The sequence below is a fragment of the Vicugna pacos genome, chromosome 16 (genome assembly GCF_048564905.1).
Source record: "Vicugna pacos chromosome 16, VicPac4, whole genome shotgun sequence".
In the NCBI taxonomy this organism is placed as follows: Eukaryota; Metazoa; Chordata; class Mammalia; order Artiodactyla; family Camelidae; genus Vicugna; species Vicugna pacos.
The window spans coordinates 4857038-4885022 of record NC_133002.1 but is presented as its reverse complement, the minus strand read 5'-3'; the positions used below and the strand labels follow the sequence as shown (position 1 = coordinate 4885022).

At 41.2% G+C, this 27985-nt stretch overlaps 2 protein-coding genes and 1 long non-coding RNA gene across 6 annotated transcripts in view; 2 read left to right on the top strand and 1 right to left on the bottom strand.

Annotated features, from left to right (window-relative positions):
• Positions 1-27043, bottom strand: part of APPBP2 (amyloid beta precursor protein binding protein 2) — a 101733-nt gene extending 74690 nt beyond the window's left edge. Inside the window, exons 1-3 of one of the 3 annotated variants that reach the window (XM_072940290.1) lie at positions 26078-26458; positions 20754-20958; positions 18379-18472 (exon numbers count right to left, since the gene is read on the bottom strand). The gene's annotated coding sequence lies outside the window, so the exon portion shown is untranslated. Of the gene's footprint in view, positions 1-18378; positions 18473-20753; positions 20959-26077; positions 26459-26974 lie in introns of those variants that run through there. The other 2 variants (XM_072940292.1, XM_072940291.1) reach the window with 2 other exon arrangements.
• Positions 12118-16163, top strand: LOC116283609 (uncharacterized). The gene is made up of 3 exons (XR_012059976.1): positions 12118-12241; positions 12577-12665; positions 15944-16163. It is a non-coding gene; the product is annotated as an uncharacterized lncRNA (long non-coding RNA).
• The window catches only part of PPM1D (protein phosphatase, Mg2+/Mn2+ dependent 1D), a 44023-nt gene continuing 42715 nt past the window's right edge, over positions 26678-27985 (top strand). The window contains exon 1 of one of the 2 annotated variants that reach the window (XM_006213309.2): positions 26678-27372. In XM_006213309.2, coding sequence (XP_006213371.2) covers positions 26901-27372 — 472 coding nt within the window. In that variant the 5' untranslated portion in view covers positions 26678-26900. The remainder of the gene's footprint in view (positions 27373-27985) is intronic. The other variant, XM_031685219.2, reaches the window with a different exon arrangement.

Genomic DNA, 27985 nt, shown 5'->3' with positions numbered 1-27985 from the left:
AGGCTTTGGCCTCCACTCTCCTTTAGGAATGTTGCTGATAGATGCAACCAGTGTTCCAGGTTCTTGTCCCGTCCCAGAAAGAATTCAGAGACAAGACTCAGAGGTTAAAAAAAGATAAAGTGAGGACTTATTAAAGGATGGATAGTACACTCTCAGGGGAGAGCGGGCAGGCTCAGGTGAGCAGCTGCCCTGAGTTTCTTTGGCAAGTTAGTTACATAGGGTGTAAAAATGAATGGGCGGAATATTCACCGGGGAGGGAAGGGTTTGGGATCATATTCCCTGATTATCATCCCAACTCCACCTTCCCAAAGGGAGGAGGGATTTTTGTCTTTATTTAGTCTGGATTGGAAGTATCATGGCGTCGGTGCATGATGGGTACTTCTGATCTACAAGGCTAATTTTATTGAAATGAGGGCATAATGAGCAAAAGGTTACATTCGGACACTAGAAATTCCTGCCTTTTCTCACCTTTCTTTGTTCTTCTCCAGGCCACTTGTCATCCCAAAAGGCATGATCCCTTATCAGCCCCAAGGTTCCTGCTTATCTTTCTCTACCCAAGAATCCCTGCTGCTTACATGATGTGTGATTTCCTGCATTTGGCCTGTGCCCCTCCTTTCTGCCCAACTCCTGCCATTTGGTCTGTGTCCCCCTTTCTCTGCTCATATCTAGCTATCTGCCAGCTCTAACAGGAATATGCCTCCGTGTATCTATAAAAGGCATCTCTCCAAGCAGAGTGTACAGTTTTGTATTCCCTGCAGTTTCACCTCCGCGGTCTTTGCAGCCCTCTGCTGTTGCATATGCCCCAGAGGCTGCCGCTGCTCCTGCCTGCAGCCCCACAGTTCCTCACAGTTGTAGCTCCTGGTTCTAGGTGACATTCTCATCATGTGCCACTCCTGCCTTGTGGGGATCTTCTAAGAGCAAAACATGAGTCAATGAGCTTGAGGTCTGAAAACTTCCTCTTAATACAGCACCTCCTTGGTGGAGTTGTCAAGGAACTAGCCTTCCACTGTCAGCCCAGCGTCCAACCCAGTCTTACATGTGACCTTCTGTGGTGGGTCATGTGTGCTGCTGTCTGGCTCCTGTTTCATGGATCTCGACACTCTGGTTTCCCTCAACTCCGTGTATATCCTAAGCACGCTGCTTGTAGCGTATGTCATTGTGTGTGTGCTGGGCTATAATATTTTAAATGTTAATGTGTATTTCCTTACCCTCCAGACTATCCTTTTGTTTTCTTTTTGTTCTTCCAGAAGAGATTTTTTTCCCACAACCTAGAATTAGCTCTGTATCTCCCACAGCTTTGGGCAAATGGGGGTGGAGGTTGGGGACATCACTGTGCAGTGTCAGAAACAAAAGGCAACACATTTTGATTTGTAAGCTCAAAAGCCATTTCTGTCTTGTAAAGCAAAAAAATATTCAGAAAGTAGATAAAAACAACTTTCGGAGGACCAGACAGGTAGAGACTGAGAATCTGACAATCTCTCCTCGTTTCCACTGCCACTCACAGGAGTTTAAACTCAAAGGGAAGAAAGGCCAAGTAGGAACAAACCTAAACACACTATTTTAAACATGAATTGAGATAGAATTGAATTGGATTGTTTGCTTTAAATTGGCAAGATTGTTTTCTGCCTTAGGCAGGATGGGGACTCAAGGTCAGAAATTACAATTGAATAGTAGAAAATACTTCTAGTTGATACACACCCTGCATTTGCAGGACCCAGAGACGGATCACCTTTTTAATTGTGCACAATAGGTGTCTCACTTACTTTTCTCTGGTACCAGCCCTGCTCTGTATTTGTTGCTTTTCGAGGGTACCTTTCAATGATTTCCTGAACTTTGGCTTTTTCCAGGGAAGAATCAGCTATTTCTGAGATCACTACTTGACCACTCCTTTGTTCAATCTTTTTTGGGCCCCAAACATCCTCCCTGAAATAGTAACAACTGATAGACTGCCCATTTTCTAAGACTGTTGTATCTGAGTAAAAATTTTTCATATGTCCCTTTCACTGTCAGAGCACATCCTTTCTTTCTGACAGGCTCCTCTCCTCCCTCACATCCTGACAAACTCTAATGTACCCTCTGCCAATTCTGCAAAACAAACAAACAAACAAAAAAAACCCCACTGCTATTTCTTTGTTTACAATTTCTTACAAGACACTGTTCTTTCTGCCAGAAGCCCTTCCTCCACCTCTCACCCTAACTCAAAACTGAGGACTCCAAATGCAGATTCTCTTTAAGTGAAATTCTAAAGGCCAAAAATGTCACTCACTTTTTTCTCCCACCCTTTTTCAAGAAGCCACACACAATTCCCATGGCTTCTTCCCATCCATTGTGGTTGCACCGACATTGCAGAGCTCGGCCTCATGTAATGACCACTCAGGATTCTTAATCAGCAAAGACAGGAAAAGGGTGGCAGTGTATTAAAGTCCTTTGGATTTAAACCCAGAAAATGACTGCTACTTGCTAAGGGGGAAAAAAAGGAATTTGATGTGGAAGCAGCTCACAAATCTTGGAAAAAATAGTAGTCTTTTTTTGCTGTTGCCATTTTGACCATTTATAAGTGTACAACTCAAGAGGCACTAATTACAATCACAATGTTGTGCAACTGCCACCACTATTTCCAAAACTTTTTCATCATCCCTAATGGGTACTCTGTACTCGTTAAGCAATAATTCCCATTCCCCCATTCTCCTAGTAAACTCTATTCTACTTTCTGTTTCTATGAATTTAACTACTTCAGGTACCTCACATTGGTGGAATCATATGATATTTATTCCTTGTGTGTCTGGCTTATTTTATGTAACATAATGTTTTCAATGTTCACCCACATTGTAGCATGTATCAGAACATCATTCCTTACTACAGCTGAATAATATTCCACTGTATATATACACCACCTTTGTTTATCCATTCATCTTTGGATCTACACTTGGGCTGCTTCAATTTTTGGCTATTGTGAATAATGCTGCTGTGAATAAGCATGTACAAATATCTATTTGAGTCCCTGTTTTCAATTCTTGGGGGTACATACCCAGAACTTGCTGGGTCAGTCATGTAGTAATTCTTGTTTAATTTTTTGAGAAACCACCATACTGTTGTTACGGAAACAACAGGCCAGTCAAGAAACAAGCACCACTCGGAGGGTTGGAGTCCTCAGATTTATTACACCGGTGGGCTCAGAGGGGCTTCTGCTCCAAAGCTCTGAGCACCTCCAAGAGGTGCGCATGAGGTTTTACAGGGTAAAGTACAAGCTTGGGGTATTCGGCCAATAGGCATGGAACAGCTTTAGCAGCATTATCATCACAAAAGTGGAGGTGGGGAGGCAGCAAACAAACATTCCAAAGCCAGATATGTATCTTTGAAAATCCAGCTGGCTAGCAAAAAAACATGAACAGCAAACCAACACTAATTAACTTAGACTTACAAGTTAGTCCAGCAGAACTCAGATCAGTATCCCAATACTTAGACTTGTGAGTTATCTTGTTAGGCCCAGCCCAGCCTCTCCTTCACATTCCTAGACCTGTGAGTTATCTTGTTAGACCAGCCCAGCTTTTCCTTCACACTGTTTTCTATAAATTCATTTTATACTAACATTTTGTTTCCTGATACCTTATGTGATTCAGAAAGTATTCCTTAAATATGATCATATCAAAAAACTTAGAATAGGTAAAATAATCTTGCCCTTTTCCATTTCTGAAAAAAAATTGAGATTTTGCTAGAGATTACATTGACTCTGTAGACGACTTTCAGTAGTATTGACATCTTAATAGGAAGTCTTCCAATCTATTACATGAGATATCTTTCCATTTATTTAGGTCTTTAATTTCACCCAGCCATGCTTTATAGTTTTTGGTATAGTCTTACACCTCCTTGGTTAAATTTATTCTGAAGTGTTTCATTCTTTTTGATGCTATTAGGATGTGGACTTTAAAGATTAGCCTCTTAGCAACTTTCAAATAGGCGATACAGTATTATTAACTATAGTCACCATGCTGTGTATTACATTCCCATGACTTGGAATTGTTTTCTTAATTTCCTTTTTATATTGTTTGTAACTGTTGTATAGAAATACAACTGATTTTCAGGTACTTATTTTGTATCCTGTAGTTTTACAAAAATCATTTATTAGCTCTAACAGTCTTTTTATGAGTTTGTGTGTGTGTGTGTGTGTGTGTGTGTGTAGATTCTTTAGGGTATCCTACATGTAAAATCATACCATCTGCAAACAGAGATAGTTTTACTTCTTCCTTTCCAATTTGGATAGCTTTTATTTCTTTTTCTTGCCCATTTGCTCTGCCTTGATTGGAAAGAATTGACATTAGAGCAGCATAGTCATCTCCCAGAGCTTCTCTTTAGGATGTTGCCATAAGGCATCTCCGTTCTAAACTATTTCTGTGTGTCTCCATTCAAGATTGCAATTCCTGGGAGACAGAATCTGCGTATGCCCATGACTTCTGGTGGCCTAACTCCCGTGGGTGACATGTTGTAAGATTAGCCGAGCTTGGCCTTCTCCCTGCCTAGAGAGTGAGCCTGCTATCAGAAGAAAGTGATGGCAGAGATGCCAAGTGGATAAAAGCAGTAAGTACTTCAGTACTTGGGGATCCTACAAACAAACCACCCATCTGGTCTGCATAAGGTTGATCTAGGTGCCTGTTTTCTTGTCGATTTCTTAGAGGTAAGTAAAAAGTGCATTGTTGGTACCATCCTGTCCACTCAGGGTGGGTGAGGATTTCTGCAAGGTAATAAGCAAATTCTCTGTTTTGGATCAAAGCATTATGCCTAATGTCCAAGAGAGAAGTGGGGAGCTCAGGTACTCCTAACCAAACAGAACCCGCCTGTAATCCTAAGAAAAAACAGGGTCATCAAGTCCTTCTTGTACTGAGACCTAGAACACAGGTGACACCTGAGTCTATAGCTCATTGTGGTACTGGCAACATAAATCTCTCTTACATCCTGATCATACGTAATGTCTTTTTTTGTACTTGGAAGTATCCTCAAAGGGCCTGGTTCCTTCAGAAAAGGGCACACTCTTTCTGAAATTGGATGTCAATTTTATAACTTTGGCTCATTTCCCAATTAGGCAAGAGTGAATCTTGCAACATAATTTTATATATTCTATTTTGCAAACGCCCCCTGGTGGACAAAACTAGTATGGTTTCCAGCATAACAACCAGTTACAATAAAGTCACTGGAAATAATAGATTGGGTCCAGGGAGTGATCAAACCCTCGCCTTGGATCTACTCACTACACAAACCAGCCAAAAGGGCGTTTGATGACTCCACCACGTTTTCTCTTGTCTTTTCTACTTCCATCCAAATTAATCATGATACAATCATTAAAAGGAAAATATTTGTTATCATGCCATCCAAGTTGTTAGCAACTGTGGTAGCAAAATGTTTGGGGAGTGTATGGAGTAAGGTTCAGGTGCTAGGAAGTGATGGGAAGTTAGTAATTAGCATGTCCACTCTCCAACAGCATAGAATATGCATACCAACAGGAAAACCACTAAACCAAAAATCCCATGTATCATGTGAGAATTCAGTAGGTGCCATATTATTTGCAAAAAGTATCAATCATGACTGTTTCTCCCCATCCACAAGAGTAGCAACTAAAAACTGGAAATCTTTTTCACAAAGGTGAGAAGCACTCCATGAACTTGGACATAGAACACTTATAGACCAGATCCCTGAAATCTTCTCTTGAGAAATATCACAAGTAAAACTGAAATCTAGTTTCTGGGTTTAGACAGAAAAATTATCTGAAACTTATGCAAGTACTTGAAACTGCAAATTACTTGTGACTTGACCTTTACTGAGTCAGCAGCAGCCCATTTTAGCCCTTTTCTTTTTCTCCCGTCCTGCTGATCTTTCCTAGGTGTAGCAGAATATTAGTGTATTTTCTCAGTCTCTGCCAACCACAAATGTCACTTTTAAATTTCAGCTACAGGAAGTGACACAAGTAAACATTCTCTATAAATTATGTCATCAATAATGGTTTCTGACGAGAAAGTTTTAAAAATCAGAGGAAGGGACTAAAGCATATGCTCTGGGCTCTCACATTAAGTCTCCTTGACCCACCTCTGCTTTCAGAAGCAGCCATGGTGGACAGTTCCGTGTGAGCCCAGATGCACCTAGCACTGACCATGGCCCTGCCTCCGTACAGTACATCTTGCATATCCTGGCCCAGGACTTTCTCCAGTGCCACAGGAGGTGCTAGATCCCTAGACAAGTTAGTGCAGGGCAAACTCATCCAGTGCAGAATGGGAGTGGATGGTAACCCAACCTCCCATCCTTCAGATGGACCATCTGGGAGGCATTCTGTAGTTTCTAAGGAGGCTCTGGCTCCTGTTACCCACAGCAACAATCTCGATAATGACCTTTGAGTGATCGTTTCCTTCTCTATTTCATTATTCTCTATCCCTCCTGTGATCATCTTCCAAATAAACTACCTTCACTCAATTCTTTGTCTTCAACTCTGCTTTCAGGTGAACTCAATACTCATCATTGGTATTTGAGTCCTCTATTCAGGAGCTTAGCTATCTTGGCACCTGGTACCTCTAAGGAACTATGGCGGGGGACGTGTGGGAACAAACTGATGGTTGTGAGTATGGGAGACTACTTCAGAGAACAGAGACAGATAAGGGAGGAGAGAAAAGAATCCAGACCCAGACAAGGCAGAGTAGAAGAGGCTTTGATGGTACGAAGCAGAGGGTGAATGGGGATCCTGGGCCATCCCAAAGGGAGCAGCCACCAGGGAGGAGATTAGCTCAAGACTGCTGGGGCTATGTTGACATATCACCCCTCTTCCTATTCTTCCCCTAATTCTTATTCTGACAGCTCCAATGATTCTGTGAGCCCCAGACACATGCAGGAGCATGCAGTAATAGGTATTGTTTTCTTCCAGGGATGGGATATGACAAATACGAAAATTCCAAGGAGAGAAGAGAATGCATGGTCCAGACCTTATCCCCAAGGATCCCTAGTTCATTCCTACCCTCCCTTTGCCCTTTGTCTCCCTGATTTTCTTGATTCCCCCAGTAGATTTCCATGGTGAGTTAGAAGAAGGCAAAGACCACTGAGCTCTTCACTTTCACCCTGTGTACTTGATTCTCAGGTTCAGGGGTTGTGGCCCAGCCTCAGTGTCAGGGTGCCTTTTGAACCCTCACACTATTGTATCACTCTCCATTTCCCACCTCGAACGTGTCCAGAGGAATAATTCCCTGCTTTTTACCCTCCCTGGGTATGAGGTCCTAGATCCTGTTACTCATTCCTTAAACCTAGGAAGAAAAATTAAAACTCATTAGGAACAGGAGGTATCCTTGACTATGGACGTCTTTATGTCTTCTACCCTTTGCCAAGGGAATCTGTGTGAGAAGGCATGCCTTCAAACTTTAGGCAGTTTACCAGTCAGCCTGAGCTTTCACTTTCTGTTTGCAAAGAGCCTTAAAGTCAGCCAGAAATTAGTGACTAGGACCTTCTCCATCTCAGCGTCTCTCCTGGGCATGAGCACAGCCTTGCGCATTCACACAACTTTTTAGATCCCCTGGAATATGCTAGGGCTTTTCAGAGTCCCCTATAGTTACCTGGTTCTCCAGGCTGTGCTCTTAAATTCCCAGCCTGTCTCTTGCTAACCCCTACTCAAAGTGTAGCCTTAGCAGCTGCCATGTTGCCAGTGGATGCCTGTTGTTTTGATAAAGCTCTGGGAGCAGGGTATTTTTTTCTGTCAAGCTAAATTCGGAGTCAAATCCAATAGCCACAACTACCTAAGAACAGAGGTTTTTCAGGGAGCTGCAAGTTCAGACAAAATATTGATTGTGCTCTGGGGATGTTGCTTTTAATTGAGCTCCACAAGAGGTCAGTCCTCTCCACTGGCTGTGAGACTGCTGGCTTTTTGTGGCTACCAAGAAACTGAGCTGGGGAGGGAGGGTGGATGGGAATAGTATCCCATCCACAAGTTAAAATATCACGGATCCCACCTTCTAACCAAAGTTCAGTTGTTTCTCTTGGATAGATGGTTTTCAGTTTGTTCTGCGGCTTTGGTTAATTTCCAAAGTGTTCAAACAGTTGATTTTAGGGTTTTTTTTGCCAGTGTTTCTGCTGTTTTTGTGGGAGGGTGAGTTCACTGAGGTCCTCACTCCACCATTCTGGAGGGTGATCCCCAGGCAAGCTCATTCCTAAACATGCTTCTTCTCATGTGTCCTATGTCTCTGCAGCAGTCTTTATTTAAAGTTTGTCCTGCATTCATCAAACTCAAGGTCAGACTGTGAGTCTTCATCACAGTGTGACTTAGACTTATTCTGCTGTAAAAAAATCCCAGTCATCTTTAAGGTGTGTGCTTCTCTTCAATGAGACTTCCAGGGATCACTGGAACCTATTGCATCAAGAGCATCCCACTAGCCTGCTGTGCGGTAGAAAACTGCTTACTGACAGCAGCACCATGGACAGAAGGCGATAACTTGAGTAACCGTCAAGTTCTCTATACAAGTGCCCCGGCTGGAACAAACCCCAGAAGACCCTTCTAGTTCCGTTTTTTATCTATCTTGCATATAGGATGTGTTCTTGATCCATCATTGCTACCTGAGGGGAAGGGAAGCGTCACGGGCTATTTGGGGAGAAGTGCTGATCTTTCCTACTTAGCACTGGACCTTGCACCTGGCATGAGAGGAGCCAATCAACAATGCCTTTTCTCCAGACTTCTCAGTCCCTCTCCTAAGAATTAGTTCATATTGTCTCCATTGTCATTCATGACTTTATGGCTGGGACGTGAACTGTGTGTTTCTAGGGTCTCAGTTGGTGGTCTGACAAAAACTTTCAGTCTTTAATGAATTTTTGTTATCCCCCAATGATTGAGTGTGAGTGAAGGAAATATATCCCTGCTCCTCTATCTTCATACAACTGATTTAAATAATCAAAGGAAAATTAACATCAATGATGAGAATATGCGTCATTGATGAAACAATATAAGGGAGATATAGATGCATACCACAAATGTTTCTGCTGGATAATGGTCACCTGGGACTCAATGTAAGGCTAAAACTCATACACATAATTTTTAAGAGACTAGTGCAGTACCATGAAAACTAAATAAAGGAAATCCTAGCAGATACTCACTAATCCTCACTAATCAGAGAAATAAGGTCTCCAAGGAAAAGCTGTTTTTTGGAAGGATAGGGGTCATTTCTACTTGGAATTTCTTTTGACACTACAGATCAACTCAAGGCCACTGCACAATTTAGGAAAGAAAAGGAGGCCTTGAAAACAGAAAAACCAGTGGAAGGGTCTTTCCCTGACCATACATGTTATTAAAGCAGGTAGCTTGCCTCAGCACTAGGAGTAATTTCCATATTTTTAGGGGCAACTAACGCCTGAGGCAACTCAGCTTACAAAACAGCCAAGAAGGAAGCTATACACCTGTACCTAAAGCAGAAGCCAAGCCAAACAGAAAGTCAGGTACCAAAAACTGTTACATGGGCAGTAGTTTGAGCAAACAACGGGGAAAGGTCTACCAAGACGAACTTCTAGACAAGATGGCCCATGACTCTTAACTTCCTCTCGACCCTGTTCAGGAAGCTGCCATTCTGAGCTGATTATTTAAACCCACATAATGAAGGGCTCCGAGAGCAGCCAGGTAAATAGGGAGTGGCTCAAGGAAAATAAATGCACAATATTTTTAGTCAATTATTATGTCTTTCTAAATCAGGGGTTGGCAAGGTTTTTCTTAAAGGGCCAGATAAGTAAACATTTCAGGTTTTGTGGGCTAAGAGACATAATCAAGGCTATTATGTAGGTATTTATATAACCATTTAAAATGCAATCATTAAAAAATGGGAAAACCATTTTTAGCTTGTGGGCTGTAAAAACAAAACAGGTGGTTGGCCAGATATGGCACACAGGCTATAGTTTGCTGATCTAGACTAACCCTCACTCAAATGTGAATAACAAGGGAAAACATTGGGCCTGTGATTGTTAGGGGACAGAGAAGAAAAACAGAGCATTCACAAGATATAGGTATATTAACTAAGACACTTCTGGTCATGACAGAAGTCCAGTTTAAACTATCTTAAGTGAAAAAAGATTATTAGGGACCTACATTCAATATCTTGTAGTAACCTATAATGAAAAAGAATATGAAAAGGAATATATGGATGTATACGTATGACTGAAACATTATGCTGTACATCAGAAACTGATGCAACACTATACACTGAATATACTTCAATTTAAAAAATAAATTAAAAAAAAAAGGATTATTAACTCAAACTGAAGACTGATGGGTCAAAAGGGGGAGCAATGTGCTTTTTCTTCCATCCCTTTTCTCAGCTCTTCTCTCTGATTCAGTCACTGTCATTCTGCACATGTAAGTTAAAAGAAATATGTATTATATTGGAAATTTGGATTACGTAAAATATTTTGGAAAAATAAAAATGAGTAAAACTGACCAAGAAAGACGATCTGTACACACACACACACACAAAACCCACAAAAAAAAGAAATAAAAAAGAAACCAAAAAAGAGAGAGAGAGCGAGAGAGATCTGTACAAATGCATAATGTGAAAGTGATCTAAAAACTAGTGAAGAGTAAGCTACAGAGGGAGTAGCTTTGGATTTAAGGGGGCTCGAGGTGAACGGGGAAAGCATGGAATGGTGGAAGAGAAGAATGGAAGAGGAAGGGAATCAACCAAAGACAAGGAAGGAGGTTCTTGAGTGTTGCTCTGGGTCTACAGATCCAGAAATTTGAGGCGGCATTTATCCTCACAGCATCCCTCATCATTCTTGGTATAGGGGCTAAGAAGACGGCATAGGATTTGTTCTCGAGATGGTGTTTGATGTCCAGGATGACAGGAGAAGGAAGGGATGTGAGGGAGGTGAGAGTGCTCCTGAGAGAGCAGTTGAGGTGATAAAACATGGAGGTGAAACTAAAGAGTGAAGGTCTTCTGTAAAGCACAGGGAACTCTAGTCAATATCTTGTAATAACCTATAATGAAAAAGAATATGAAAACGAAAAAAGAAAGAGTGAAGGAAGTAAGGCAGCAATGGGGCTGACAGGCTGGAAAAGAAGAAAGATTAAGAATTTATATTAAAAAAGGAAAAAAAAGAAAAAAATGTTTAGGACTGGGGACAGCTCAGTGGTAGAGCACATGCTTAGCAAGCACAAGGTCCTGAGTTCAATCCCAAGTACCTCCAGTGAAAAAAAGAAAAAAAGAAAAAAAGAACCTGTATGTCTGCAGTAGGGAGGGATAAATTAGGAGTTTGGGATTACCAGACACAAACTACTACGTATAAAATAGATAAACAGCAAGGTCTTAGTGTACAGCACTGGGAGCTATATTCAGTAGCTTATAATAGCCTATAATTAAAAATACATATACAGATGTATAACTGAATCACTATGCTGTACACCAGAAACTAACAGAACATTGTAAATTGACCATACTTCAATTAAAACAAGAACCTATATGTCTCTTTTTTATTTGTCCATCCAACCTCAATAAATCTGGATTAAAAAGAAAAGAACTTGTATGTCTCTGTGTGATCTGAGAACAGTAGTAATACAAGTTAGGGCTTGGTAGAGGTGGAAATAGAGACTGGTAGGTACACTGGAGTCAAAGATTTCTAATATGGAGCAGTTTTTAGCATGGTCATGTGTGAGTCTGGTCGACCTGGAGGGAAAATACTTGTCACTTGAGTTGTATAAACCATGGAAGTGTGGAGTTATGGAGTTTAATGTTTCTTTCAAAGGAAACTGCATTTATCAGGGTGCTGGCACAATATAGAGGCAGATAGGAACTCAGAGCTACAAGCTCTGACAAATGTAAACAAGAACCATAAACTGGTGGATGAGAAAGAAGGTGGCAGAGAAATGTTTACCCATCTGAGGGGAGTACTGGTTTGGTGATAATGGAAATGAGGAAAATTCAGAATTCCCTCCAGCCCCTACAATGTGCAGATAATGGGAGACCATGAGTCCCCTAAGTTCTAAAGAGTAGCACCGGAAGCCGGATTTTCAAGATAAAACAAGAAGGGAGGGAGGGAAGGTTATAGAGGAGAAGAGAAAGGGGAGGAGTAGGTTTATAATGGAAATAAATATCCAAAGGCACAGTGGAAAAGTCTTTTAGGGAAGGGAGCAGTGGGAGGATGAGTCAGGAAAGAGAGAATAAAGTGGCATTGGTCTGGAAGTACAGGAGAGGAAAAGAGTGGGAGACATAGAAGCTAAATGAGGAGATGTAAAATCCAAGAATGATGGGTGAGTTCATTCAGCTGGTCTCGAGACGAAACTCTGGTGTACTGTTCAGGTATCTCTGATATTCTGAATATAGCTATATTCAGATAAGGTCGCAGTGGATTCTGTATCATGATATCCAGGCTGGGGGCTGGGGTGGTCATGCTGGAGCAGGTCTAGTTTGGCTCTATTATGCAATAACTTCTAAGCCACTGTGTACGGTACATGTTCAATGTGTATTTATTATTCGCCCAATGAAAGAGGAACTGGGTGTAACCAAAGAAAACAGATCAAGTCTCCAAAGGACTGAAAAGCCTAGACGATCTCAGCTTTTCTTTTTTACTTTCCCATTTCAACAGTCATAAAACTGGAGAATTGGGTGGAGCTGAGAGTCAGCGGCCTCAGAGAACTGGAGCAGCTGAGAGACTATCCTGCCCAAAAAGGCAAGGTATTTACCAGATGAACTTAGTCTTGAGTAGGAAGGTGTGTTTGTCGAAAGGGGGGTGGGGGAGGGAGGAAGAATTCATTGTACTCAATCCCATGGAACGTGTCCAAAAGAGCCACTCACTGAAAAGTCTATGAGATTCAAGCTTCTGAAATGAATGCAGGGAAATCAATCCATGGCCAGATGAGGTGGAGGAAAATGTCTTTCTTTTAAACAGAGAAGCTCCCTGCACCCCCTCCCTCACTCCTTACCATCATCTCTATGAAATTACCCTACCCTACATATCCTCATCTCACTTCATCTTCTGAATCTTTTCCCAGATCTGATCTCAATAACATTGTCACTCGTCCTTTGGGGATTTGACTCTATGTTTGTTGATTGATTTGTTTCCTCCTCTCTTTGCTGCAGTAGACAAAGTGCTGAACCAGATTATCATTAATTATCCAGAACCAGATAAAAATAACACCTCAAAAACTAAAGGTAAATCCCTACCAGGGAGATTGACAGACCCCCAAAGTTGTGAAAGTTCAATGCACACTACTTTGTTTCAAAATAATTATTTTCATTCTACAATTTAGGAAATAGGAAAACTTTCTTGACCTCCAGCAGATTTCTAACTTCAGATTTTTATCTGTTAAATGATGTATTAGTATTTACCTTTTCAAAGCTGTTGTATTAAGGCTATTAGGGAATTAGTATGAAATAGGCATTCAACAAATAACTATTATTATCTTTCAATCTGCATAAAATACTATGTAAGTATCATAACAGTCCAGTTAAATAAGAAAAATTATTTGGCATCTAAATAGTAGACTGTTGAGGGTTTATGTGAAATAATTTGCTTAAAGCTAATATCTGGTTAATTGATATCACACCCTAGTGGTCACTCCAAGGTCATCTTGGGATCTGACCCAAAACAGAAAGAGCTTGTTCCTGAAACCATATCCTAGATCCGGAATCCTAAAAGGCACTAATACCAAATGACAGGTGCCTCCTCTGATTCACTTATTTGGCACATAATCTGAAGTGAATTCACATTACAGAGCCCTGAAGAGGCTATATTCTGAAGCGGTTGAGAATATAGCCCTGGATTTAGATTGTGCGGAATCAAACTCTATTTTCTGTGTGACCTTGAGCAAATTATTTCCTTCAGGTGCCAGTTTCCTCATCTACAAAATGAGGAGAATAATAAAACCCATCTCCCAGAGCTATTGTGAGGGGCAGCTGAATTCATATGTGTAAAGTGCTTAAAATAATGCCTAGCACACACTAAAAATGGTTAAATAAGTTTTAGTTATTACAGTAACAACTATATATTTTTTTAACGTCACATGAATGGCCACCTAGAATTATGGATGAAGATGAGTGTGGCTTTAAAATCGGTACAATCCAATCCCCTCACAAGACCCTTGTCAAAGTGAGACTCAAAGAGAGAAACTGACTTGGTGAAGTATTTGTGACAAGCACTGTGCTAAGCACTTACTGCGTTATCTCATTTATTTCTCCCAACAACTCTATGAGATGGGTACCATTATTGTCCTCATTGGTGAGAAACCGAAGCTAAAGGAAGTTAACTCCCGTGCCCAGGGTTTCACGGTAGTATGTGATGAGGCAGGATTAGAAACCAGAGCTTCTCTTCTAGAGTCCACCCCCTCAAAAATTCTATGCCATTCTGCTTTTTAAAACCAATTGAGGGGGAGGAAAATAGCTCAGAGGTAGAGGGCATGCTTAATATACATGAGGCCTGGGGTTCGATCCCCAGCACTTCCATTAAAACAAACAAACAAACAAACACCAATTGAATTCCTAAATTTCTACATCAAAGCACATAATCAACAAGATTTGGGCTTGGAAATTTCCAAAGCAAGTGTTTCTAGTTACCAGCCATAGGAAAATCTTAATAATTCTTCCACTGTACCACATAATTTCCTGGTCAACTTGTCTCGATGAATTAATTGCAAAACGCTCCTTTAATACATAACAAAACAAATTGACTTTTTGTGTGGTGTTATGAGAAGAGCTAACTGGAAGGCAGTAAGCCTTCACCTAATATTTATAGTTCCTTATGTCATCAGCATCTCCCTCGCTCTCAGCTGATGATTCCACTTCTACGTCACTGAGAAGATACAGGCCATTGGGCAGTAAATTCCTCAGCATCCTACCTCCCGACAAACCTCCAAACTTATCTGCAACCCTGTCAGTCTGAAACCTCCGAACTCTGCATTTTATCTTTTCAATAGTGAAGGTATCACTCTTCTAAGGTGATCTTCTCCACTTGTACTCTAAATCAATCTTAGATGTGATTCCTGGACTAGCAGTATCAGCAGCACCTGGGAGCTTGTTAGACATGCAAATTCTTGTGCCCCATCCTAGATGTACTAAATCAGAAACTCTGGGAGTGGGTCCCAGAAACCTGTCTGAAACAAGCCCACAAGGTGATTCTGATGCACACTGAAGTCTGAGAACCACCGCTCTAAATTCCTACTATTCAAAATGGGGCCCACAACAAGCGGCACTTGCATCACCTAGGAACCTGTTAGAAATATAGACTCTTAAGCCCCACCCCACACTTTACTGAGTCAGAATATGCATTTAATAGAACCCCGCAGGCGACTCCACGATCCCCGGGTGAATAACACGCATGTTAAAGTTTGAAAAACACTGCTCTACCTAATAACCTCTTCTCAGGCACCAGCCTCATTCCCACCCCGCCCTCCTCTTTTACCTTTTACTCTTTTGCCTCTTTGCTGTCAGCATTTTAAAAATGATCCTGTCCCTTCACTATTTAAAAACAGATTGTTCCCTTGATCCCTCAGCTACTTCTTTCCCCACTTCCATTCACAGACAAGCTTCTTGAGTGGCTGGCCTATACTAAGGGTTTGCTGAAGGTTTCTAGGAAAGTTCACCACTTGAAAAAGAGTAGTTGAAAGCCATTCTTTTTCTCTCACCACACTGGGGAAGCGTGTAAAGTTGACTGCTGCAGACAGCCTTCTTCTAACTTTGGATGAAGAAGGGGTTGGATCTCATGACATCACTGCAACACTGGATCAACCAGTCCTGATGTCTGCCCTTCCTCTGGATTTAAGTTTGAATAATAAACCTTCCACACTTGCTCGCTCATCTTGTTGCCTCCTGTTTGTCTCACTTCCTCATACCTGTTTTTGGTGCCTCAGCCTGTCCCCTGCACACTGACATTTTATTTGCACTGTCTGTTTGGATTTATACTTCAGTTTTCCAGCAGATACTGACTTGAACTCTCTTTCTCCATGTTTTGCATGAAGCCTAGCCATTTTACCACTGTCACGACGACTCCCAGCTCCCAGGCCTCAACCTGAAACCTCAGAAACAACTCTTCCTGCACAGCTGAGGGGCACCTGGAACACAGAAGTCAGAAAAGTGGTCTGGCTGGACTCCAGAACTTTCTTTCACTGCATCTGAGGCTTAGCGGTGGCCTCTGCTGATACTAGGTCAGGAGCACGTGCCGCTCCAACCTGAAACCAATTTTCTTTGGAGTTTTAAGACCCCTACTTAATCCTGTAGAAGAATTGGAATTGAGAAATAGAAACAGGAAGTCCAAAAATTGTGGGTCCTTGGAACTGAAAGGACATAGAGGCTCGAGGGGCTTGGATGACTGTTTTGGGGATATGTGTTTTTGTCTGTTTGATTCCTCTCTCTATGCCCATGTCTGGAACAGTCCCAGTCCCTGCTAAGAGCTCAGTACGTATTTGCCGAGTGAATGTGTGTTGATGAGCAAGCAAAGGGCTAGTCGGCTGAGAAAGGCATTGACAGTTGAGGACTTTTATGCTCCTGGTAAGATAAAAAGAACAATGGTCTTGATTCCTGACAAGTCCCTATTCAAGGTCCTCATCAGGCTGGGCCAGGCTTCCTGCGTTCTGGTTCCATGAGATACCCCTGTATTTGTATAACAAATCTTTTTAAATTTATGTTGTCGTGAGAGATTTGGCATAAGCCACTGTAGTTTTTATCTGGGCACATGGCCCTTTAAGAAAAAGGAATTCATTTCCAGCGTTCTATATGTTAGCTGTGGCCACGTGAGTAAGATCCGGCCAATAGGTTATAAGTAGAAGTGTTCTGGGGCAGTTGCACAGGACACGCATACCTTGGACCACACTTAGGATACCTGTGTCTAGCTCAAGGATTGATCTGGGAAGCCTGGGTTCCCAAAGAATGAAGAGATTGGTAACCAAACATTTCTCGAATACTCTGGATTTGATCCCAGAGATGACCCTTTTCTATAGATCTGACATGGTCCTTGTCATGGCACATTTTATTTCTTGACCCAGTCCCCACAGTAGTAATTATAGTGGGTTTATCAAAGTGATGTTCAATTTGTTGACTCTCTGTTTTCAGATAGTGATTCCCAAAAAGAGTTTTAAAAATTCCTTTCCAATTGCATCGAAAGAAAGTGACTTATCTATTAAAGGAAATGCAAAAATTAGAGCATATAATGCTTAAGATGGGGGGGAAGGTAAAAGAAAACAAGAATCTATAGAGCACATCACACAGACTTTCCTAATATTTTGCAAAAAAATGTCCTGAAGGAAATCAAAGACATCCAAATGTAGGGAGTGTACAAACTCAGGTTGGCAAGAAACGTAAACTTATTTTTTATAATTAAGAAATTTATATTTAATAACCCCACTTCCCCAAGTTAATGAAAAAATAATCTTAAAAAATGAGATGTTCCTTCAAATTATTCAGATGGGCTGATTCCATTCCATATAGGGTCTCCCATACTTAGAACTTTGAGTGGTAAAAAGGGTTACTGGTCATAAGTCATTATTCGTTTGCTCTGGCATCTGCTGAGATTGCTTTTTCTGCTGTTTCTCATGGCACTCTGGATCCTGTGGATGCATCTTTCCAAATCCCCAAAGCAGCCATTTCTACCCTCCTGATGCCTCAACGTGCTAGGAATAAGGCTTAGAGGCTGGTGACTGCCTTCCCAAGAAAATGAGGCATACTCCCTGTTGCATCTGATATCAAACAATCTGGAGGAATTCAATGGACCACCCCCAGGCTTAGCTTGCAGAGAGGGCCAGGCACAGGATAATGGTCTCTCGGACACACGGTATCTAAGCTTTTTAGCTTCTCCTTTAGTTCTCCTCCTCAAACAGATAGTAGAATCATTTACTCCTTCTCCTTGAGAACTTTTCTTTTAATACAGAAAAATATAGAAAATAATAAAATGAACACCTGTGTCCTCACTACCAAGGATTGCAGATTGTTAACATTTTTGTCATACTTTTTTGCTCTATTTTAAATAAAAGAAATAAAATATCACAGATGAATTTGATGTACCTTTATCTCTCGTGATGCAACCCAGAGTCCCATTACATCTCCTCTCTGCAAAGGCCATCACTACCATGATATATTGGTATTCTCCCAGTACACTTTTTAGATTTTAGACACATTAAATTACTTTATATTTTCTATATACTATCCAAATTATACTACTTTAATAATATAAATATAATAATATATAGCACAAGGAACTATATTCAATGTCTTGTAGTAACTTATGGTGAAAAAGACTATGAAAATGAATATATGTATGTACATGTATGGCTGAAGCATTGTGCTATACACCAGAAATTGACACACCATTGTAAGGTGACTATACTTCAATAACTATATGTATAAAAAAGTACACATTACCATATATGGAGATTTAATACCAACCCTTAAGTCTCCTTACCAGCAAAAGATAGTATTGTTTTATTTTCCTCAGAACAGAGTCTGACCTGTGGTATCTTTTCCCATGGTGTTATTTTGAATAAAGACTTCCTTGACTGAAAGACAAAAAAAAAAAGTGTTTAAATTTGTATAAACAGTGTACTATGGCCATATCAATGTTTTCATTTAATATTTTTCATTTTATATCTTCTAACTTTTTTTGAGATGTGTCCATATTGACACAGTGTACCAGTTAGGAATGCTTCTGGCTGAGAATAGTATAAAATTCAACCAAGTGTAACATAAACAAACACGGATTTCTTTTCTCACGTAAAAAATACTCCAGAAGTAAATAGCAGTTGGTATTTTTTTCCATGGCTTGGTAATGTCAGGACCAGAATCTCCATATTTCTCTTGGCATTTCCTTCATGGTTGTACGCTGGGGGAAAAGGCAGTGCCAGCTACCTTTGTCTCCAGAATCCCCCAACAAACTTCTATTTCTATTTCACTGATCTTTATTATTCCAAGACTCAGGTGCAGTGGAGTTGAGGAAAGGGAGTGCTGAGCTTTTTTTATCCTCTACAGAGAAGATGGCAAATGAAGAAAGGGGTTTGGAGTGGTTGATCGGTCAAACGATGTCTGACACACTATTCCTAAAAGGACATTCCTTCTAACTGCTGTCACAGTCATAATGAATATACCACATTTTCTTATCTATTCTATTTTTTTTAGCTTTATGTTTTTTTAAGTTTATTATTGTATTATTTACTTATTTTATTTTGGTCGGAGGAGGTAACTAGGTCTATTTATTTTTAGAGGAGGGACTAGGGATTGAACCCAGGACCTTGTGCATGCTAAGCAAGCACTCTGTCACTTGAGCTATACCCTCCCCCTTATTTATTTCATTTTTGATGGATGTTTTCAATTTTTCCTATTGCAAACAATGGTACAATGAACATCCTTACATATGTTGTCTTCTAAGTTTGTAAAGTCTTTATCACCATCACTACACACAAAAACTGGCTCTAATAAATTATATATTTTCACATACCAAGGCTTTTGAAACAAAAAAGTTGAATATTTAACTTTCATTTTTCCCTCTAACATCTTTTTCCTGAGGTATAAACTCTAAATGATTTTATGAGTTTATGAATGAAGGAAGGGTCTTGAGGTAATAGGAATTTCTGGGAGGGGAAAACCAGTAAACATATGAAACAATTTCCTGCCATACATAAACCAATAAATAAAGTCTCAGTATATAAAAACTGAAATTTGAATTAGTACATAAGCAAAAACTAGGACATATCAAAAAGGAACACAAAGGGGGAAGGTGTAGCTCAGTGGTAGAGTTCATGGTTAGCATGCAGGAGGTCCTGGGTTCAGTCCCCACTACCTCTATTAAAAATAAATAAACAAATAAACCTAATTACCTCCATCCACCAAAAAACAACAAAAAAAGGAACACAAAGAAGCAGAATCTCAAAACAAACCACATGGGATGAGAGAAACCCTGCAACACAGAAGAATGCAGGAGGGTTCAGAGCCCAGACAAACAAGACCAACCGTGCTAGTTACAGGCCATCCTAAGTTCCCTACTGGGGAGGAACAAGAGCTTTCTACTTTTGTCAGTGAAGATTCTTTACGCTGCAAGCGAAGAAAAATTCAAGGCAAACTGGTTTCATTTAAAAGGGAAACTGAAAAGACCAGTGGTGAGTCCAGGGATAGTCATGACATTATTCAAAGTTCAAATAATGTCACCAGGACCTAGTTCCCAGATCTTCTTCCTCAGATGTTAAGCTACTTCTTCAGACTGATTCCCAACCAGGTAGCAGAATGGCCGTAGCAGTCCCAACTTCACATTTGTAGACACCAGATCCTGAGGTGAGAGTCTCTTCTAGTAGCTCCATTATTAGGGAGAAGCTTTTCTCTCCCAGAAGTCCAGCAAACATCTCCTCATACCTCCCTGGCTTCTGATGAGGAGTCCATTAATGAACCCATCGCTAAGACCATAGAGATGGAATATGTTGACCGGCTTAACCCAATCTGGGTCCTCTCCTAGAGCTGGGGGACCAGTGCTACCCAGTGACTGCTTGGGACTAGGGGAGGGAGTAACTTCCCAGAAGAAAATTACTGCATCATTTTACCGAAAGAAGGGGTAATGAATGCTGAACAGGAAAACACAAAATGTCTACTATGAGAGTATTAAAACATTTTATTTAATTTTTAGTTTATTGCATGTAAGTAAGCAGAGTAAGCTGTATTATTCTCATTACAAAGATAGTCTCAGTTATTATCTATGAATTCTTTGACTTCTTCACCTCATTTTTCATGAAAGTCCTCCCAAGTATAATTACACAGTAGAAACTCTTTCCACCAAACACCACTGAAATGATTTACCTGATTAATCAGTGCTCTCTTTTGCTTCTGAAAAAGATACTGATGCCCGATGCCATGCTAAAACTTCAGGGCTAGACTTTGATTTTCTGATACATCCAGACACGCCTGCTTCTACATGTTGAGTCAATGTTGGTCCACAAACCTGTTTGTTCCAGTTGTTCTTGTTTAATTACAAATTTAATTAAATGTTGTAGGGTATGATAAACTATGAGCAAAAGAAAAAGAAGATCTCTTTAAGAAAATTAAATTGAACCCTATAGAAAGATTTAATAAAGGCAAGTCAATTTAAAAAACTGTGGTGAATTAGGTTTGGGTAAGACACACTACTGTAAAAGGTGGATGGTGGGGTGGGTAAGTCATAAAACTCAGAAGAATTCTGCATTGAGAGCACTGTGCCTCAGTTTTTAAATTCTGGTTCCTTTTTAAAGAAGTCAAAACTGAAAGTCCTAGGTGATACACTATTGATGTGGTTTATGGAAGGAGGAGGGATGCTAAACTCCAAACAATGGACTCAACTTTCAAAGTAAAGGTCTTGGCCCTACATCAAAAGATTGGCAAATGAATATATGCGACTGTAAGTTAAAACATTTTATTTTAATATTTACCTTTAAAGTACATATGTATATGCGTGGTGAAAGCTATAAATTAAGCTGAGAGGTCAGTGAGCAAGAGAATTGGAACTAAATTTGGTAATTAGAAGGTAAGAAGTAGTTGGTTTGGGAAGGTAAAGGGGATAGAGGGCAGATTACAGGAGAGTAGGGTGAAAAATAAAACTACTGAGAAAATTTAATTAAGAAGTTTACTACAAATCAATCATTAATAAGACTAAGAGGCAAAGTTATTGAGTGCTTACTGTATGCAGATACTATACTAGACATTTTTCATGCACTGTCTCTTTTTTCTTTACAACTTAGGAGGTAGTACTAAATAACTTGCACTAAGTTAAACAGCTAGAAAGTGAAATAGGTTTTTCTGTGAAAGCACATGCTGGAGGGAAAAAACCCATGATTTTTTGATAAGACAATATCCCAGGAAAAAAGTAAAAGGATTCAATCAAAAGCAAACTGTAAGTATTAACTGTTCTTGCTATGTGTTCAATATTCATTTAAAAATACAAGCTTCTCTTTAAAATAGGTGATTTAAGCAGGGAGGGTATAACTCAAGTGGTAGAGCACTTGTTTAGCATGCAGGAGGTCCCGGGTTCAATCCAGAGTACCTCCTCTAAAAATGAACAAATAAATCTAATTACCACCCAGCCCCAAAATAAAATAAAAGAGGTGACTTAATAGTTTACCATTAAAAGTCAGTTCTGAAGTCCCTTCTAAGTTCACCCACAGACTGGATGGAAGAAAATGTAAGGAAAAAAAAAAAACCCTATGCCTTCCAGTTCAGCACAGAGGAGACAGTGAATATTCTAAAATAATCTGCTCCTACCCTAGCTCAGAAACAAGAATGAATACGTTAGCACCTGAAAACAAATGCAATGTTTAAACTTTATTAGTTTCATCTTAAAGATGGTCTCTGCTTTCGTCTCTAATTCTGAAGGGCACACTATTTGGAGCTTAAAACCTCCAACTGAAGTATATAGTAAGCAGTACTGCTGAGTAAAAGTAAATACACAGTACCTCAAGGAAAAAAATTGCTTTTCCCAAATTATTTAAACAAGTAACTTTTGTTTAACTTTTCAGAAAATGAGAAAAAAAAAAAAACCAGAATCTTTCATCAAGGAAAAGCAATAAATCCAAGAGTAGCCCAGATATCTTTCGGAAAAAAAGGCTGAGTGTGGAAGTAGAGCTATCTGAAGAGAGAAGGTATGAATATTCTTTCCACTCTAATGACTCCAAAACCAGTTATCTGCAGAAAACATGACAGATTGAATTTCCATGGCTAATTAAGAACACGTACAGGTTTGACACCTTTGGGACTCCGGCAGCAGTGATTCTAATTTTGTGTCTCATACCAATTTACGTTTGCACACAATGAATGTGACAGTGGTAGCCAGATTAGACTGATTATTTTGTTAAGTATTGAGTTGCAAAAACAACAGGGTCAGAGTAAAGGCAGGGTTATAGAATTTAGCCTCTTGAGAAACAGTAATCTCACAAGTTCTGAATACACAGAGTGGCTGTAACAGATGAGCAATGGACTACCGCTCAGTAGATGTTATGGATATTTATAGCTATCAGAAGAAACAATAGCAAATAAATTAGAGTTTTATTTTTCTTCTAAGATTAATTCTCACAGTACATGTTTGAAGATTTTGAACTCAATAATTATAAAAAGCAAGATATGACTTCCACATTAACAAATTAGTGAATAAGAATAGTTTACACAAGGGGAGAGTATAGCCCAAGTGGTAGAGTGCATGCTCAGTATACACAATGTCCTGGGTTCAATCCCCAGTACCCCCTCTAAAAATAAATAAGTAAATCTATTACCATCCCCACCAAAACAACAACAAAAAAACCAGAAAAAACAAGAAATAGTTAACACAGAAATAGATCCAAGGGTATACAACAACTTAGATATAAAGAAGAAATCAAGAGTTTGTTATGACCATGTTAAGAAGAAATGACCGTTAGATATCTGTGTGGAACTGTCAAGTGTGTAGTTGCACATAGAGTCTGGGATTCAAGGTGAAGTTCAGACTGGAGATAGGAATTTGGGAGTCATCAGTGGGTTGTTTTTAGAGCTATGGGCTGGGGAGAGGGGATAGGAAAAGAAAGGAGCCCATGACAAAGCCCTGGGCACTCCCAACAACCTGGGGTCTAGCTGGGGAAGAATATGCAAAGGAGGATGAGAAGGCGTGGTCCGTCAATGAGATAGGAAGAAACCCAGAATAGTGTGGTCTCTTATAAGCCAAGAGAACAGTTTCAAGAAGGAAGCAATGGTTTGACTTGCTAGGTTTCAAGAAGGAAATAGTGGTTCCACTCTTAGCTTCAGCTGAAACAAGTCAGTGAGAAGAGAAAAGTCATCACTAGCTTTGGAAACAGAGCAGTCTGGTTATGTCACAAAAACAGTCTTAGTAGCAATACAGGGATGGTTGCTTGATTGGAATGAGTTATTAAGTAGGAATTGGAAGAAGAATCTAGATAGAGACAACTCTTTCAAAAAAAACTTTTTTGGAAGGGAGATCAGAGAAATGGGGTAGAATAAGGGAACAGGTAATTTTGTTTGTTAAAATAGAAACCAGAACATGTTTGTACAAAGATGGAAATAACCCCACAGAGAAAGAGACATTGATGAGGTAGGAGCAAGAAAGGATAATTGGTGGAGCAAAGATCTCCAGGAGTGAGGTGTGTAGAACACCAACAGAGGGACTGGCTTTAATGGTAGCAAGGCACATCACCATGAAGAGGAGGATGAGGAACTGAGAAACCGGAGTGTGGATGGCAAATGTGGACAACATTTTGAAAAATAAAGTGGCTGAGGCGAGAAGAATAGCGGAAGAAATTAGGAGTTTGGGATTAACATACACACACTACTAGGTATAAAACAAATAAACAGCAAGGACCTACTGTATAGTAAGGGAACTATATTCAATATCTTGTAATAATCTATAATGGAAAAGAATTTGAAAAAGAATATATTCATATGTATAATGGAATCACTTTGCTGTACACCTGAAATTAACACAACATTGTAAACCAACTATATTTCAATTTAAAAAAAGTAGTGGCATGGGGGTGGGAAGGGACAGACTGGGATTTCAAAATGTAGAATAGATAAACAAGATTATATTGTATAGCACAGGGAAATATCTACAAGATCTTATGGTAGCTCACAGTGAAAAAAAATGTGACAATGAATATATGTATGTTCATGTATAACTGAAAAATTGTGCTCTACAGTGGAATTTGACCCAACATTGTAAAATGACTGTAACTCAATAAAAAATGTTAAAAACAAACAAACAAAAAAGAAATAAAATTTAAAAAGTAGTGGGAGAAAGGAGGACACAGCCATGAACAAAGGGGGAGTTACCAGGGATCATAGGCGAGAGCATCTTGGTGTGGTGGCAGTTGGCATTAACTTTAAGAAAGTTTGGACTTTGGAAGGACGAAGAGAAATGGAGGCAAGATGAGGAGCAGGTTTGAAGATAAGAATATCTTTGAGAGGAAAAATAATCTCTAGTACTTGAAAAGTTTCTAAGGGAGGTAGTTTTGTTCTGCAGTAAACCAGTTTTCAGTTGGAACAGGAAGTCAACAGGAACCTTTAGAGAAGAAGTGATGAATAAAGAGGAAATAGCTGATAACAGATGTTGAAATCTAAAGGGTGGAGTGAAATGGTTAGGATGGATGGTGATGAGCAGGGTAGTGAATCAGTTTAATAGAAGTAGAGGGTAGCATAGAGATGTTAATCAGGGTAATGACGAATGACCTGGAGGCTACCGGTTGTGACTGAGTGAAAAGGATTATAGAGTGTGGTGGAATTATCTTTTTGTAATCTCTAGGAGGGGAAGGGCAGGTGGGTAAGCTGTTTAAGATCAGTAACAGAGCTACACAACCTGTTCTCTCCTGCAGGTCTTGTGGTAAGGAGACTACTGGATTAGAATTGCTAATAGTTCATTTAGGTGTTTCGCATTTACAGTTATAAAATATGGTCTATAGATTTCCTTCTAGTGTTACAATTGTTAGGTTTTAATAACAGGATTATGATAATCTTTCAAAACAAGTTGGGATTTTTTATTCCCAAGTATTTTTACCCTCTGGAATCGCCTGATCTAGTGCATTTTAGTGTGGGGAAATATCTTTATTGCATTTTTAGTTTAATTGATCTATTTAGATTTTCTACATTTTGAGCTGATTTTGCTTATTTATGTTCCTATTGGTATAAGGATTTTTTTCTGTTTCTATTTCTTGTGTCAATTGTATGAACATTTTTCCCATTCCCATTTTAGTACTAGTATGATTCCATTTGACCATCTCTAAGTTTGTACAGAAAAGAGAACATAGGAGAGTGGGTGGTGAAGTGACCAAAAACTGAAAAAGTAAACTTTAAGTTGATTCACTACAAGTACATTTGCTGCTGAGAACATACTAACCTGCCCACTCTGAGACTTAATTTTAATGTCGTGGAAATTCGTGCAAAGCTTTTAGAGCTTAAGATTGTAACCTACTGGGCGAAGATAACCAAACTGTTGGATCAGTGGAGCGCTGGGCAGTTTTTGCATGCTATTTTCAAGTGGTAAATTGAAGTGATGTCGCCGAAGGAGTAAAATGCTGCACCCAGGGCTCGTCGGAGATAGTACTACTTTTAACGAAAGCTGAAAATAACTGTCAAAAGTTAGTTTAGAAAATAACCCTTTAAAGTCTCTGACATACCTAGTTATGTGAATCGAGACTGTGCAGCCGAAGCTAGAAATTTCCCAAGTTTTCTTAACACAAGCTGGATTGCCTTTCTCAAGTCCCAGCCGGATCCATGCCCCCCAAATCTAGTTCAAGAGTGACACGCTTTTCCCAGCCTGCTCACAAACGACCTTCCAAAGTGAGGTTTCCCGCCATTTCACTTCAAGGAATGCAAAGTCTTTCCCCCTCCAGATTCTCCACGCTCGTGGGAGGCCCGAGCCTACACGGCTTTCCCTGCAAGGAGAGCAGCGGAACGCCCTGGGCAGCAGGCTGCAATACGCTCCCCGGGACTGAGCAAACAGGTGACAGATCAAGTTGTCTGATGAACGTTTAGCACCGGCCGAAATGCCGAAGGGCGAAAGCGCCCACTGCAAGGGTAGAGCCGCCCGGGCTGCGCGCGGGCCTTGCGCCCGCGCTGGGAGGAGGGAGCGCGGCCGTTGAAGGGAGGAGCGACAGTTGGGGGCGGAGGGCGGGTTCGCTCCAACTCGACTCCGGATTGGTCAGGCCCAGAGAGCCAAGTGACGTCAGCCGAGGAGAACGTCTGATTTGTGTGGTGGGCGCGGGCAGGCGGGGGAGGCGCATTGCGCAGGCGCACCTGCTGGGCTCGGCTTGCCCGGGCGCTCCGGCCCAGCTCTCGCGGACAAGTCCCGACATCGCGCGCCCCCCCTCCGGGACCGCCCCCTCCCCCTTCCCGGCGTCGTCGAAGATAAACAATAGTTGGCCGGCTAGTGCCGAGTGTGTCTCCCGCCGCCGGATTCGGCGGGCTGCGTGGGACCGGCGGGATCTCGGCCAGCCGGCCATGGCGGGGCTGTACTCGCTGGGAGTGAGCGTCTTCTCCGACCAGGGCGGGAGGAAGTACATGGAGGACGTTACCCAGATCGTGGTGGAGCCCGAGCCGGCGGCCGAAGAAAAGCCCTCGCCGCGGCGGTTACTGGCTCAGCCGTCGCCTCCGCAGCCGTCGCCGCCGGCTCTTCCTGGCAGCGAAGTCTCGGGGAAAGGCCCAGCGGTGGCAGCACGAGAGGCTCGCGACGCTCCGCCGGACGCCGGGGCCTCTCCGGCTCCCGGCCGCTGCTGCCGCCGCCGCTCCTCGGTGGCCTTTTTCGCCGTGTGCGACGGGCACGGCGGGCGGGAGGCGGCACAGTTTGCCCGCGAGCACTTGTGGGGTTTCATCAAGAAGCAGAAGGGCTTCACCTCGTCGGAGCCGGCGAAGGTGTGCGCTGCCATCCGCAAAGGCTTCCTTGCTTGTCACCTCGCCATGTGGAAGAAACTGGGTAAGTTCCCCGGCTTGTTTGGCGCCCGCCTCTTTTTCAGGCAGTTGAGGGCTTTTAGAGCGCCGGCACCGCGGGCCCCCGGCACCGAGAGCGCTCAGTGTCCATTGATGGGAGCGAACTCTTCTGGGTCTAAGCGCGCCTTCCAGGCTGTGGGTCCGAGCAAACAAAGTGGCTTTGGGTGGGGGATTGCTGTCTCTCTGCAGACTCCCCTCGCTCAGTTTCCATCCCCGAAGGATCAGTGGGGGACAGACCCCTCCCTTGGCGGCTTCACTTTGGTGGCGGCCAGCGAAAACATGTTTGAAACCTGGCGCCAGATTTTGGCCAAAAGATGAATTGAAGACATGTTGCTGCTACCTGGGACGCACGAGGGAAGCGGGAGATGGCAAGAATTAGTATTTCCTTCTAATCTGTCATAATTTTGCTCTTAAAGGACTTGTCCCAATCGGTTGCCTCCTATCGGTGGTGTCAGTCCTCCAAATTAACCCCAGGTGGCTGGTAGTCGGCTAATTTAGAAAGGCCAAAAAGTGATCATCCAGCGACTTAAAGCCTTGGAAGAAATTTGGTGTGCTGATCTTTGGTGTCTAGGATCTTAATGTTTGTACTGCTTCTGAAA